The 16299-nt window shown below is 48.8% G+C and overlaps 1 protein-coding gene across 4 annotated transcripts in view; it reads right to left on the bottom strand.

Annotated features, from left to right (window-relative positions):
• Positions 1 to 16299, bottom strand: part of AGBL4 (AGBL carboxypeptidase 4) — a 423930-nt gene that overhangs the window by 342764 nt on the left and 64867 nt on the right. For all 4 annotated transcript variants that reach the window (XM_078867534.1, XM_078867531.1, XM_078867530.1 and 1 more), the window contains one exon: positions 3788 to 3912. In XM_078867534.1, coding sequence (XP_078723660.1) covers positions 3788 to 3912 — 125 coding nt within the window. The remainder of the gene's footprint in view (positions 1 to 3787; positions 3913 to 16299) is intronic.

Here is a 16299-nt window from a genome sequence, read left to right as displayed (position 1 = left end):
CGCAAACTTTTCGTGGAGACTGTAAAGCGACTCTCTACCCGCCTTGACTGCGACATCGAAAGTGCACGCTTCGGAATAACATTACGAGCGGCGACGTTCCTTGACCCCCGCCGACCGACCGGCCGGCTGGCTCGCTGGCTTATGGCCAATGTCCTTTACATCATTTGCGTCATCGTGGTGACGGGTGCTTGGGGTTGGCAGGTTGGCAGGTCAGTCGGTGGGTGGCGACAGGATGGGAGCAGTGTTATGCGAGAAACACTCACCCCTGCGAGTTGGTGGCTGTAGGTGGCAGCGCAGCAAGAAGGTTGCTAACAAATCCCAAGGAATAGTTTGGGATTATGATAACAGAAAATGTATTAACTCTAATGTTGCTTCCAAATAATATATATGTGCCAATCAAACATCATTACATGTGTAGTGACATCGGGGATGTCACTGTATGGTGCCGGCCATGAGGGCCATGGCGTGCAATGTCCCTACGTCGCGGACAGCACCGTGTGGGTGGCTGTGTGATGCCGGCTTTAGCACAGCACGGCGTGCGATGCACCATCATCGCGTACACCCCGTATGTGGGTGTAGTACCAGCCCTAGCGGGGCTTGGTGAGCACTGGGATAGCGCGGGCACCACACATGGCGTGTAGCGCGGGCTTCCACAAGGGGGAGCGGGAGAGTGTCAGCCCAGGGACAGGGTTGCCCCGGACCATGGCACTCTGGTTGACCACCGTAGACACGTGACCTGGAGTGTCCACAGAGAAGGCCCCAGGTGGGGGGGGGGGGGGCTAGGGGGTGATCACACGTCCAGGGAGAGCTCTCGAGGGGGATCGAGAGGGAGCTAGAACGCTCGAGAAGGCGGACGGGGCCGAGGGCGGAGCGGCCCCGACCCTGGAGGATATAAGGTGGGTCCCTGAGAGGGACCGGGGTCGCTGCATTCTACAAGCTGGAAGCCCCCACGCCTACAAGCTGGAAGCTCCACGCCTACAAGCTGGAAGCTCCACGCCTACAAGCTGGAAGCTCCACGTCTACAAGCTGAAGCTCCACGCCTACAAGCTGGAAGCTCCACGCCTACAAGCTGGAAGCTCCACGCCTACAAGCTGGAAGCTCCACGTCTACAAGCTGGAAGCTCCACGCCTACAAGCTGGAAGCCCCCACGCCTACAAGCTGGAAGCTCCACGCCTACAAGCTGGAAGCTCCACGCCTACAAGCAGGAAGCTCCACATCTACAAGCTGGAAGCTCCACGTCTACAAGCTGGAAGCTCCACGTCTACAAGCTGGAAGCTCCACATCTACAAGCTGGAAGCTCCACGCCTACAAGCTGGAAGCTCCACGCCTACAAGCTGGAAGCTCCACATCTACAAGCTGGAAGCTCCACGTCTACAAGCTGGAAGCTCCACGCCTACAAGCAGGAAGCTCCACATCTACAAGCTGGAAGCTCCACGCCTACAAGCTGGAAGCTCCACGCCTACAAGCTGGAAGCTCCACGCCTACAAGCTGGAAGCTCCACGCCTACAAGCTGGAAGCTCCACGCCTACAAGCAGGAAGCTCCACATCTACAAGCTGGAAGCTCCACGTCTACAAGCTGGAAGCTCCACGTCTACAAGCTGGAAGCTCCACGCCTACAAGCTGGAAGCTCCACGCCTACAAGCAGGAAGCTCCACATCTACAAGCTGGAAGCTCCACGCCTACAAGCTGGAAGCTCCACGCCTACAAGCTGGAAGCTCCACATCTACAAGCTGGAAGCTCCACGCCTACAAGCTGGAAGCTCCACGCCTACAAGCTGGAAGCTCCACGCCTACAAGCAGGAAGCTCCACATCTACAAGCTGCAAGCTCCACGCCTACAAGCTGGAAGCTCCACGCCTACAAGCAGGAAGCTCCACATCTACAAGCTGGAAGCTCCACGTCTACAAGCTGGAAGCTCCACGCCTACAAGCTGGAAGCTCCACGTCTACAAGCTGGAAGCTCCACGCCTACAAGCTGGAAGCTCCACGTCTACAAGCTGGAAGCTCCACGTCTACAAGCTGAAGCTCCACGTCTACAAGCTGGAAGCTCCACGTCTACAAGCTGGAAGCTCCACGTCTACAAGCTGGAAGCTCCACGTCTACAAGCTGAAGCTCCACGCCTACAAGCTGGAAGTTCTACGTCCTACGAGGCCTCAACACGTGGTCGGGGACCCGAGTGAGGGTCCGACCCTTCGTATCTGTAACTCCACCGTATCGTGTAGTTAGCTGTGTGGTCACCACCCGAGGCTGTATCTGGTAAAGGGACAGTGACCCCTTTGTGTATTACGTGTTGATGTTAAATAAATGTGTTGCCTCGAAATAATAACGTCTGAGACTCAGTTGGACTCACTACACATGTATGCATGTCTGCATACTTGGCACAATTCATAGGATTGTATTTCATATACTGCACCCAGGTATTGATTGACGTCTCAGTGAAAGTCTCTGGTCAAGCTTCGAGGTGCTGTGCACCTTCATAGGTGCCCCTAAGCCATTGTCGACAATTCCACATGAATATGCACACCGGTCATCCTCCTGTTGAAGGCTTTGAAATGCCTGCTGCTGATGATTGTGATAAGAATGTTGATGCTGATGCTGATGAAAATCATGATGTCGCTATTGACAAAAGCGATACTGCTGCGAACGATTGCCTTTTTGCTCACGATGATTGTGCTGATACTGATGTTAATATCAATAATGCTCCTGAGTTGATGATGCAAATGTTTATGCTCTGCTGCTGATGCTGCTGGTAATTATGATGCTGTTGATGACGACAGTGACAATAATGCTGCTGCTAGAGTTGAAATAAAACTGACGTTGTCGATACTACTGGTGATGATGATGGCGATGATGATGATTATGATGGTGATGATGGTGATGATGGTAATGATGTTGATGATGATGGCGATGATGATGGTGATGACGTTAATGGAAATGATGATGAAGGTGATGATGGTGATGAAGGTGATGATGGTAATGATATTGATGATGGCGATGATGATGGTGATGACGTTAATGGCAATGATGATGAATGTGATGATAATTATGTTGATGATAATGGTGATGAAGGTGATGATGATTATGATGGTGATGAAGGTAATGATGGTAATGATGTTGATGATGATGGCGATGATGATGGTGATGAAGGTGATGATGATGCCGTACACAGTCGGATGACGAGCTGTCTCGATCATAAGTCCAGCGCAGTGTAACATGAACAACACCCGACATTAAACATTACCGTCGTAAATTTAATTAGCAAGGTGTGAATTGAAACCCCATTCACATTATGGCCGGGGATGTAAGAACAGTAAATAAAGATGCGACATATTAGCTCCACCTACCAAACTTAGTTTAGTGTTTTGTGAATCCCAAGTGATCAGGCCCTCAAGGTGCCACTGTTTCAGAAGCGCCGACAGCACACACGCGGGAATAAATCACCAATGGATAAAATCATATTTTGCCTGTCTGTTATCATTTACTGGTGGGGTGGGTGGGGGCAGGGGGGGGGAGTTGAACCCAACAAATGTTGATCCCGCCAAAATAATCACGACACAAATCTGCGCTAATGAATGAACACGTCGTTTACTCGGGAAAGAATGCCGCCGTTGCGTTGTCACGGTTAGCAGCAGCGGCGCTGGTCAGGCTTCAGTTCCGCAGCTTATCTCAATGGGGTCCTATCAGCTAAAAGGAAGTCCCGAGTCTGAGATGAACGTTGCGTGGCGTTGATGCCCATTTGGTGGCACAGAACCGGTGTCGAGGTGTGTCTCGGCGTCGTCACGAACCCCACCTGATTTGTTCTCACGTTGCCGACGGTGAAGTTAAACCAGACGCGGTACCGCGGGTTGCAGGTGTCCGGGCGAATGAACAGGTCGTACTCAACCTCGGAAATGCAGTCCACACGTCCCAGGTTTCCTGTCCACAGCGGAGATGCACAGACAACACCGAGACACAATCACGACCCGGTGCTGTTACATACTACAAAGCCTCACAATCGCCTTCTTCCGACAGACAATGATAATTACAATCCCAGCAGCATTGTTGGAATCTGAGTTTTATAATTACACGATTTTCTCAACCGATTAACAAACAGCGCAAGTGCAATTCTAAATGACCTCCAGGTCGGCTAGCCGACCCCACCATTGCTGAAAGTCAACACCGACTTCCAATAACTCCTCTTAAGGTCTCTTCACCACCACCATCTGCCCTGAGGTCTTCCCGTTGCTCGCCAACCTCTGGGTGCCACTGCAAAGCCCCCTTCTCCTGCCCTCCTCCACCCGGCACACGTGCCCATCCATCGTAAACCTCTTCTTCCCCATCACATTCACTTGTTTTCCTGCCACATTATAATCTTGACTTCAAAGTTACTTACCCTGTTTTTCCATAAAATTTCCAGCATCTTCCGCTCTCATCGGTGATGATGTTTGAACTGGTTCTGGACACCCCCTTTATCAACCCACACTGCCCAGGGTGCTGAAGTATGGTCGAACAATCCTCATAATCAACACGGCCTAGGGAGGCCTTCATCCAAAAGGGTTGTGAATTATTATGATTATTAAAGTCTACATGTCTTCATGTCACTGACAATCTTCCCATCAACCACAACTTCAACAGTATTCCTTGCTGTCGACTCGAGAGCCAATCCCCCTTCTAGGATCGCGCTGCCGATGCTGTTGCTGTCAACATCCTGGGGATCTCACCCAGATCTGGAAGATCGCTGGCAAACCGAGTGGAACAACGTCGGATGTCCAGAAAAAACGCCGCATTCAAACACCAAACAGCATCTCACCTACTTGGCTTTGACATTCCTCCTTCTTCTTCTCGAAGGCACTGGTCAACCCCTCAACCGCGTCAACATCAACATGCCGATGCGTGCATCGCCTTAATAATTATAAATTAGAGACGAGCCACAGAGGTGCGATTGTGGCCATGCAACCAAAACTATGGACTGCGTAGTAAACCAGTGTAGTCGCGCTCCTTCAGGGGACGAATAGCAGAACTACACAAACTCTCTCCCGAAGCCCTCTCCTCGCGAGAAGGCATCGACATTAGCATATAACCTGAATATATTGCCATACACGTGGTCGACGCTGATTGGTTGTAATCTGCAGCGAAACGTCGTAAATATTTTGCTACCAGTATTTTGCAAAATACTGGTTTGCTGCACATTGCCCACTTGACGAATCTGTATTTTGTCGGCGGGGCGGAAAACCGCTCCCGCTAAATTTGACGTGCCGCCGACTTCGCGCTTGGAGGTGCCCACTCTGGGGAAGAGGCCGCCCTTCGTAAGGGAGTTCGCTGCCTCTGGGGGCGATTGGACAGCCTTTCAAATAAGATTTTCTGCAATGTGTGAACTAGCTGGATAGACTGACGCTGAGGCGCTGCGTGCGCTGCCTTCAACGTTGGATGATGACGCCTTAGCTGCTTTTTATGCGATTCCCCCATTGGAGAGGATGACGTTGGCAATGGCGTGCACGTAAATGGCATCTATTTTTGACCCGTCGTCCATCGTGCGACAGAAGTTCGCCACGTGGAGACGGGGGGAGGCCGAGACGCCCCTTGCCTTCCGCAGCGCACTGATGTTGCTGGGCCAAGCAGAGTACCCTAAAATGGATCAGGCGGGGTTGGACTCTTTGGTTCTGGAATGACTGTTGGCGTTGGCATGAGACATGGATGTTTTTTTGCCCGCCACAGAAGATGACAACCTAACATCTCTTAGGGTAGCGCGCTGTATCCAGGCGCACTGTAATTTACGGCGGCGAGTCGGAGTGACCGCGTGCGCTGGACCGCCGGGAGACATCAAAAAGCCGGAGGAAAAGGAGTCCCCTCCAGTCTGTGCATCGCTGGTGGGGAGTCAGCGGGCGAGGACCGACGTGGGATGGCGGCAGGAGCAGAGACTGCAGGGGAAGGTCGTCTCTTCCCCGTGGAAGGCGCCCATCACCTTCTACAAGTGTGGCCTGCCTGGCCACGTCTCCAAAATATGCTGTGCCGAGCCGGGACAGCTCGTCATGCCTCCATCGTTCTCCAACCCAGTCAACCTCCGCTCCTCCAAGCCCAAAGGCGATTCGCGGCGCATCACACACCTGGCCTACACAGTCACCTCAGACATCTCCATCACAAACCGTGTCCGGTTCGAGCATCGATGGTTCTAATCGTTTTAAAGCTTTCGTGACTGCAGGGATTCATCTTCTTGGTTCTTTCGGTAAAATCACGTACGTGACTTTACCGAAAGAACCAAGAAGAAGGTTCTAATCGTGTCACGGTGCGTGGGGTGTCGCGCATAAAAGAGTTTGTCGCTCTCGACATCATTGGCCCGTTTCCCACCATGCCGAGGGGAAATACATTTCTGCTCGTAGGAGTAGAATACCTGTCACGGTGGGCTGTTGCATGGCCCCTGCAGGATCAATCAGCTGTGTCCATTACCGACGCTTTCATTAATTGGTATGTCTTGGACAAGGGGGCCCCGAAACGTCTCCTAACGGACCAAGGCCGTAATTTTTCTTCCAAGTTGTTGAAGGATGTGTGACCTATTGAGTACTCGGAAAATTCGGACTTCACCCTACCACCCCTAGACTGATGGGATGGTGGAACGACTGCATAGGACTCTCATGGCCATGTTGTGCCAGCAGGTCAAGGAGGCACAGTCCGACTGGGATTTACACATTCCGGGCATCCTCGTGGCCTATAGAATGCCCCCTCATGCCTCCACCGGGTTCTCCCAGTTATTTTTGATGAATATTGACTCATATACTAAAAAGATAGCTTTTCCAGAACTTATGCGCCTCACACTTAGACGTTTGACTAAGGCACGGGAGGTGTCCTGTCTGAATTAGTCTAAATGGCAAGCGTCCAACGAAAAACTGGCGGGGCTCCGGGAGTCAGGGAAGCAGTGGAACGTCGGCGAGAGGGCTTGGCTGCACTGCCCTCAGGTGCCCTTGGGCACATCCCATAAGTTACATAGACCGTGGCAAGGCCCGGTCGAGGTGATGGAGGTCAAGAGGCCCCAATGCGTTCAGATTCAGGTCAGTCGCAGACGTTGGTATGTGCACCCGTCGCGAATGAAAGCCATTTTCCGCCTTGGCCAGATTTTTCATCCCCACTGCCCTGAGGCCGGGTGTTTGATGTGCCCGACGAGCCCGGGCGTGCAACCACCGAGGTTTGTGCCTTAGTGGATTTCTGTTCCTCCGCCCACAGGAATCCAGCACTTGATGACCGTGGAGCTGAGCGTCACGCCGTCATAAAGCCATCCAACGGGGAGGGAGCGGCCGACATCCGCTTCCAGTCCTCTCCCTTCTTCTGTCCGGGAGGGGCCGTGCCCATTAGGCCAACTTCAAGTCGTCCCCGAGGCGCCCGGCAAACCTGCCCTTGTCCTGCCTGGGAGCCCGGCGACGAGAACCCTTCCAAAACTGTGAGGTTTAAATGACCACCCCGGTTATCATATTTATTTCGACACCGCCTGGCAAAAGGCCACAGCCATGTGCCGGGCTGCGTTTGCTGGTGGAACTGGGTCCTTCCTGGGTTGGGCCGCGGCGTATTGTACATAGTCCGTGGGTGGGTGATTACGGTGCGCCGGAATTTTTTGTGTGTGTTGTTGTTTGTTCTGGTTGTTGGCTCGCGAGGGGGGGGGGGTTCATATTGTTGTTGCTGTTCGTTGCAAGGTGGTCTTTCGAATTGGTGTGTCGCTGTGGATTGCAGGAGATCTTCCAGTTGTTGTGGTTACTATTGACTTGCAAGGTAGGGGCTTCGAATTTTTTTCGTGATGTGTTCCGGAGGTTCATTCCGCTGTGCAAGGTATAGGGGTCAGCCGGGACGGCTGAGTTTTATAAGGGGGGGGGTGATGTAATGATGTTAAATGGATCACGACAGGGCATAGCACCAAGTGCCATGATACTGGGTGCTAGCAGAAGGAAGCCAGATGAGTCCTACCGGCAGAGTAGGGGATAGCAGCCTCCACCAGCGACGCAGGTAATCGCCAAAGAGTCGGTCACTGGGGTATTGTGATGGGGGCGGCTGGCAGTAGGGGGCATGTGGGGACGAGTCACCCCGGCACCGGGTTAAGCACATGATGGGCCGGGGTGGAGAATGTGGGCCAAAGGTGAACAAGGGGACACGGAAATAGTAGCTGAGAAACGTCTGGAAAGTTCCCGAAGGGGGCGTGGTTAAGGGCGGAGCCAGAGAGGGAACAGGTGTAAGGTAGCCTGGAACCATCGGGAATATTCCAGAGGTAGGCGCGGCCGAGGGTAGAGCCAGGCCGCGCCGAGGAGATTAAAAGGGAAGCTCCAATCATATATCGGGGCTATCTGCAGCTGAAGTGGAACCCAAGTGCTCCGTCTACGTCTTCGACATCGTGGGTCAGGCAGCATGTTGGCTGCTCTGACCCGATTAGAGTTATCCCGTATGTGAGAGAAATAGGTGTATTGTGGTCCTATGTGTAACAAGAGTGAGAGTTAGGTGTATTTAGTCCTGTGTTTAACGGTGTTGCTTAAAGTGTAGAATAAACGTTGTTGCCTCCTAAATAGTGTCTCTGAATGACTCACGGCACATGTAAGACTGTGAAGTGGAGAAACGACACCATCGTTATTTCAATCCCAGCCACATGCTTTTATGGACAACTTCCGCCAGCAACATTTACAAATTTTGAGTAATAAAGTAACATTTGTTTGTGAAATAATATTTAAACCATCATAAAATATGATCTGAAAAACAAAAGTTTTGCCCCAAATGGATTCAGCCATTAAAGCATAAACTGAATGATTACAAATGTTTCAAATCATATATTTATATATATATTTTTCCGTCATGACAAAGATTAATAGAAATTACTTTTTTTTACAAATACTGTACATGCCTACGTTTGCCAGTGTCACCCATTAACGTGCCAAGAGCCCTTGTAAATTACACAAAATCTCATGGGATATTGGGAGTTTGAAATCACGGTTGAGTAAAGATCATTAGAGGGGAGTCATGGAGAGCCAATCCGGGGACAAGGTTCATTTGTTGGGACGGTTAGCAAAACGCTCAACTCCACAGCTTGAAAGGTCGTGAGTTCAAATCCTGGTCAGGGCTAAGTGAAGCCCATCATCCATCTCGAGTTATTCATATTTTTACCACTTTGCAGAAAATTATAAAGTAATACGCCCCTAAGCCAGATGTAAAAATTCCACTTTTCAACGTTGGGATGAGTCTCTTACTAACGACTGCTACTGACTTCCAAAATAAATGGTTATTTAAAAAGAAGTATGATCGTGATTGATTCTATTCTATTCTTGAGTATGTCAATATATTAACGAGCTAAATGCCAATGTCGAGGTCTGCTAGCCACAACGAGAGGGCTTCACGGGAGACTTGTTAAGCTGTTCCTCCTCCGCTGAAGGAGTGCAGACCACAGTGCTTTACCACATGACTTAAAGCTTTCGTGACTGCAGGAATTCATATTCTTGGGTCTTTTGGTAAAGTCACGTAGATAGGTTCAAAGAAAATTACAAAAAATAAAATGTTTTGTTATTTTTTGAACCTATCTACGTTACTTTACCAAAAGACCCAAGAATATTATTTACTACATGGTCCATAGTTTACGTTGCACGGCTACAATCACACCACTGTGGCTTGTGTCTGTAATTTCCATTCATTAAGGGGATGTGCGCATCGGCCTGTTGATGTTTTGATGCACCACCAGTGTCTTGGAGGAGGAGGATTGTCAGAGCCAGGACGGTGCGATGATTGGTTGGGTCTCGAACGAGGTGTTTATTCTGAACACCGTGCATTATTACACCCTGTTCGCTCGCGTTCTTCCGGATCTGGGTGAGATACCAGGATGGTGACAGCAGCAGCAGAAACAGCAGCGCAATCCCAGCAGGGAGATCGGGACTTTGAGTTGATGACGAGGTGCGCTGTTGAGGGTTACGACTGATGATTGATAATGATGATCATAAAATCCGTCTGTGTTAATTACAATCGGCAGGGAAAGTGCATAACCATGTATTTATGCATGAACATCTCGGCAATTCTCAAAATAGCTTTCGTCAAGGAATTTTGATTTTGGAATATTTAACCACCTGGTGATGACCTCTCCCAAAAACAATGGAGCCCGTGACTCCACAATCGGACTCAATCGCGTCCGCATGGCAACAGGATGCCAGATTCGGCCACCACAATCACAAGTGTAACATCAGAGGATGCACGGAATGTGGCTATGGAGACCCTGACCAAAGCGCCGTGGACACTGTCAGGGGGAGAGAGCGAATTGTGAACTGGAGACCACACTGCAAACCACTGCGACCTTCGCAAATTTAACACAGGCAGCAGCAGCAGCAGCAGTTAATTCATTCCCACTTAAATTTTCGTCGTCTGGCGTTCTAACTTACACACGTAGGTATTATAACTCAGCACGTTTGTCAATAACACTGTGGCCTTAAAAGGACAAAAATATATAATAGGCGACGTTTTGAACCATTAAACATTTGGTTTAATTGCTTTGAAAAAGGACCATTTCCTAAAACGTCACCCTATTATGTGTAAGTGTTATTGACGCAATGTGTTGTTCCTGTTCCACCATTGCCAACGCAGCATCACCAAAATCATTCGCTTACAATAGACCTTTGAGTTCCCGAATGCGTAGCCAAGCATGAGAGGAATAACCCCCAATTCCTCGTTGAGAATCGAGTTCTTTCACGAATTGAAACATTTCCACCAGACTGCGTTGGGCAGCTCTCTCTCTCTCTGTCTGTCTGTCTGTGAGCCGTGTCCTTTCTCCAAGACTTCAGCATTATCGCCTTCTTTTCTTTGGGCTCTATCCTTGAAATGTACTCAACTTGTGAGTCTATAGGCAGTATTAGTGTATGTGCGATGTTAGTGTAAGGGCAATGTTAATCTATGGGCAATGTTAGTATATGGGCAAGGTTCGTGTATGAGCAATGTTAGTATATGGGCAATGTTAGAGAATGGGCAATGTTAGTCTATGGGCAATGTTAGTCTATTAATGTATTCGTGTATGGGCAATGTTAGTATATGAGCAATGTTAGTCTATTGGCAATGTTAGTGCATATCTCTATGAGCCGTGCACTTTCTCAAAGATGTCGATGATGATGACCTTCCTTCCAGGTTAGTTCTATCCATGATATTTGTTCAAGGTTGTTGCATTCGGTGCTCCTCCCAATTGCATCCATTTCGCCAGCCAGCACTCATCTCAATGTGGAGCCAGGAGAAACTGTGGTTTATAATTTCACATTGCCACGTCTCTTTTTTCAGTCTATTTACAAGCTTACTGATTTTGTAAACCGTGAAAAGGAGATAATGATGATGGTGATAGGCGAACTCGACCCCCAACCACGATCTGAACCTGCAAACCCCTCCGGCGGGTGTTGTTAAGATGTTGTTATGGCTGCACCGGGTAAAGCGCGTGTATTCTGCACGATAGTAATAGCGTATTTAATTGATGTCACTTTATCAGCCGTGTTCAAACACCACCCACGGCACCATGAAACATATTTCGAGACAGTGTTATGGCACAAAATCAGTCCTAACATTGTCCCATATCGCTTTTTTGGATGTCATCAGCACACAATTATGAAATATGTGTCAAACATAGCTCTTCAATAACCACAGTAACACAAGCAAATTCGTATTTTTTCCCCCAAAAAACAAATTTATTTTTCTTTTAAAGATGCACTGGCAGATGTTACGGCAACATGTATAAATGTTATCGCCGATTAAAATTCAGCGCCTGTTAAATTGACAGTCGGTCCCTGCCATGGGAATGTGGAATTTCCACTGTGTTGGTTCAATGCGGTTAATGGAGAGTAGAGCTTGTTTGAGCTGGGAGACCACTTTGACTTTCATTTTAACTATAATTAGAATGCCCTTTGCCCTGGAAACTTCACGAATAATAATAATAATAATAAGGTCAACTTGCAACGCACCGTCGCGCAGCATTCGCTCATCGCTCTCGAAGAGAGAGGACGACTCAAAGGCGCGAGGACGAGCCACAGATGAGCGGGGAAGTCACCGAATTCACACCCCGCCCCATCCACACCCCCCCGCCCCGCTCCAAGCTCGGCAGTCCTCTATATGTCAAGGTGTTACCGGCCAATTAATGGGTGTTTACGCGTGGGAGGGAGAAACCCGGAGAAAGAATTCCACGTGTGCAAGGGGGGACGCTCTATCCCATCCAAATGGAATATATGGAGATTCGTACTACACTTGCTGGACGGCCTTCTTGTGAGTCAGCGTAAGGCGCCGCCTCAGAATCTGTATCAGAATCAGAGTCTTTAGTTGGGACTGGAGGAATCCGATGAGCCGTGAAGATCTCTTTCACGGGAAGGGAGATTGGCGACAATTATGCGATTCACCAACCTAAGAACTAGTTTTATTTTACCAGGTAAGGCCCACTGAGCTATACAGCTCTTTTTCACAAGCGAGCTGGCCACGAATGATCGCTCAACAAAGTGGTTTATCACGTGCAAATTAATAGCAGCCAAACACTCTCAACGCACGTTGATCCTAAATGAGGAGAGAAAAACCGGAGGACCCAGAGAACATGCAAACTACAAATATATAAATGTCAAGGTCAGGATCGAACCCACGACCTCCTGTATACCAGGCGAGGTAGTTATTAACCGGGAAGGGGGGGGGGCTGCCAAATACGAACTGGGAACCTCTGCTACGAACGGTGCAAGGCGCTAACCGCCAGGCCACAGGAGGAAAATCCTCGGAGCCGGAAATCCAGCGACAGCCATCTCATCATAAGAAGTTGCCAGCGGGCACGGCGGTGATGATGGCAGTGGTGCAGCGTTAGTAATTACGACGCCACACACACTTTATTTTATGTTTCCTGTTTCAGGGCCTGACCCCCATTAAATGTTCGCAAAGTGATGCTTGCTCCGACTAATGGCTTTTCCTTCCCCCCCCCCCCGCGGCCGCCCCCCCCCACCACCCTCTCAGCTCTGATGACTGCACACTGAAATTACCTGAATTCATACGAAAAAAACACGCCGTGGTTTTTTTTTAATGGACAGCGGATACGAGAGAAAGTCTGGCTCCAGGCTTCTGAAGCTATTTCTCTTATTTGTTTCATTCGAAAAAATAAATGACATTGTTATTTATACACACATGCAATTACAAAGATCCCCCGCCCCCCCCCCCCATGTAGACCGCATAGACTGTTGGGGCTCGTGCGGTTAGCCAGCACCTATAAGAGCAGGCGCGGCACATAAGGCAGCGGTGTGGCCAGCACCACGCCTGGCCGCCTTTGTCTCTCCAGTGCTGTGCAGTTACTGCTATTTACTCAACTATTTACCGGGTAAGGCGCACTGAGCTATGTAGCTCTTTTTAAGAAGCGACCTGGCCACAAATGACAGCTCAAAGAACTGGCTTATCACGTGGAAATGTATAGCGGCCGAATACTCTTAACGCATGTTAATTTTAAATGTGGAGGGAAAAACCAGGGGGAGCCGGAGAAAATCCACACAACAACAGAGAGAACATGCAAACTCTAAATATACATGCATCAGGGTCGGGATTGAATCCACGAACTGCTGTAAATATCAGGCGAGGCATTTGACAAATTACCAACACAGGACCCCTACACACAAGACGTCAAAATCATATTTCAGAAGAACATGACGATTTGATTTAAAGGCCAGTTACTCCGCTGCTGGATGACAACCTCCGTACGCCCCGTGAATGGTGGGGGTTGTTCGACCATACTTCACCATGCTGGTTCAGCAAAGGTTGGCGAATGCAGAAGACATAACAACGGATGTCGCTGCATGTCGGCCACTCACAATCCAGTCCTCCTGTGGCCTATAACCCCCGTGATGCAAAGTAGTCACCCATCCAAACACTATCCAGACTCAACCTGCTCAGCTTGAGAACAATGACAACCATATTTAAAATAAAATTAAACTGAAGTACACCAACATTCGGATTCTGAAGACCTATTTCGTTATTGATTAATGTCACAGTTCACATTGTCTCCACATTGCTCTGATGGAGACAGCCGATCCATTGGGTAACCCAAAGTCTGTCTGACACAACAATTGAAGCTTCATTATTGATACAATTTTTTTTTACTTGCAATTTACTTTCGGGAATGCTCTGATTAGTACGGTGCAAAAGAAGTTAAAAATGCATACATACAAAACTAATAATCCACAGTTTAGATTATCGCATGAAACTCTCCTTTTTTTCCCATGATCAGGCAAAAAGTTCATGGAGCTCTGGAAATTTTACTTCGGGGCATTTAATTTCTGAGTCATTAGGCTCGAAAGTTATTTGCATTCTTAATGTGCACTCTGCCTGCTCCCTTACGACCATCTGCAGGCCACAGCGGCGCCTTGAGCCTCATGAATCTCATCTTTATCTTAAAGGGATTTATAAAGTGCCTTAACCAAGGCGCTTTACAGGGAATTAACTGTGGTACATGTGAACGTAATGGTGGAGATCAGGTGAATGCAATAGACGAGGAAGCAATGGGGGGGAGGGGGGCAAATCAACGATGAGTCAATTCGGGGACAGCGAAACTGACGACAGTAAATGATGACTCAATGGATTGAATGAATGGGGAATGAGTGAAAGCCGTATAATGAAAATGTGAAGAGGTGGTGGTTATGAGGGGGGGGGGGATTAGGGCTCGTGGGGTGAGCTTGGGAAAACAAGTGAGTTCTGAGTGCGGAGCGGAAACTAGTGAGCGAAGGTGACTGTTTAATGTGGAAGGGGGGGGAAAGATACAAAGAGCCAAGACGTGATTGAGCGTAAGGAGACTTTTGACTTTTAAACAACTTTTATTGCCGCCAGCAGCAACAGCACTGGGGGCGATTTCGATATGAAACACACAAAGTCACCAGCAAACAAATGAAAATAAACGCTGCAAATCCACGCGCTGTGGCGCTAAAAGCATCACGCACAACACGAAAGAAAAGTCACGTGGTGGTGGTGGTGGTGGTCATCGCGCACGTCACGGTGACGAGCGAGCGCTTCAGAAGGTGAGCACGAGGGTGCCAGAGAAGGAGGAGAGCACAGAGAGAGAGAAACAACAAAGAGTGAGAACGTAAATCGCTGACGCACGTGCTATCGGCGAGCGCCTATTAAAGCCCTAACCTGAACACTAATCCCGAACGTATCTCGGGTGACAAGGCAGATGAGAAGGGAGATGACAAGGCAGATGAGAAGGGATATGAGAAGGGAGATGACAAGGGAGATGAGAAGGCAGATGAGAAGGGAGATGACAAGGGAGATGAGAAGGGAGATGAGAAGGCAGATGAGAAGGGAGATGACAAGGGAGATGAGAAGGGAGATGAGAAGGGAGATGAGAAGGCAGATGACAAGGGAGATGACAAGGCAGATGAGAAGGGAGATGACAAGGCAGATGAGAAGGGAGATGACAAGGCAGATGAGAAGGCAGATGAGAAGGCAGATGAGAAGGGAGATGACAAGGGAGATTACAAGGGAGATGACAAGGGAGATGACAAGGCAGATGACAAGGCAGATGACAAGGGAGATGTTATCTTCCCTGCCTGGTACGCCGAAGGTCGCGGATTGGATCGCAACCCTGACGATGCCTTGTATATATTCTTGGATCTTTCGGTAAAGTCACGTTGCAGGGAAATAATAAAAATTAAACATAATACAATTCTCACGTTTCGGCCACAACACAAGCAGCCGTCCTGTAGCCGAAACGTCGTGAGAATTTTATTATGTTTTATTTTTATTATTTTATTATTTCCCTTCTACGTGACTTTACCGAAAGATCCAAGAATATGAATCCCTGCAGTCACGAAAGCTTTAAATCTAAATTTGATGCCTTGTATAGTTGTAGTTTGCTTGTTCTCTCTCTTTCTCTCTCTCCCCTTGGTGGTCGTGTGGAATTTTCTTCGGGATCCTTCGGTGTTTCCTCTCCACATGTAGAAACAACTCGTGTTCAGATGATTCAGCTGCGACTCTAAATTCCCACACGTGATGGAATGAGCCACTTCGATGACCGATCATGTGTGGCCAGGTCGCCTCTGAAAAAAGGCTCGTAGCTCAGTGGACTTTATAATGAAAACTGTTTAAAACATCGTAAAATAAATAAGAACTGTTAATCCCTGACCCTTAGACCAAGCGCGCCAGTGTGGTTTGGTGAAGCAAAGACTGTTGCGGATGAGACTCACTCTAAACAAAACAAAAAAATTAGGGGCCGTCCATAAATGACGTCACACCCCTAGGATGGGGAAGGGGGTCAGACATTTGTGACGATGTGTGACGAGGGGGGGTTTGAGAAATGTGACGTCACATCAAAATGAGCAACTTTAAATAAATATAAAC

Source organism: Lampetra fluviatilis, chromosome 24 (assembly GCF_964198595.1).
Source record: "Lampetra fluviatilis chromosome 24, kcLamFluv1.1, whole genome shotgun sequence".
Lineage (NCBI taxonomy): Eukaryota > Metazoa > Chordata > Hyperoartia > Petromyzontiformes > Petromyzontidae > Lampetra > Lampetra fluviatilis.
Note: the sequence above shows the minus strand (reverse complement) of the source record. Positions and strands in the feature narration are given on the sequence as shown.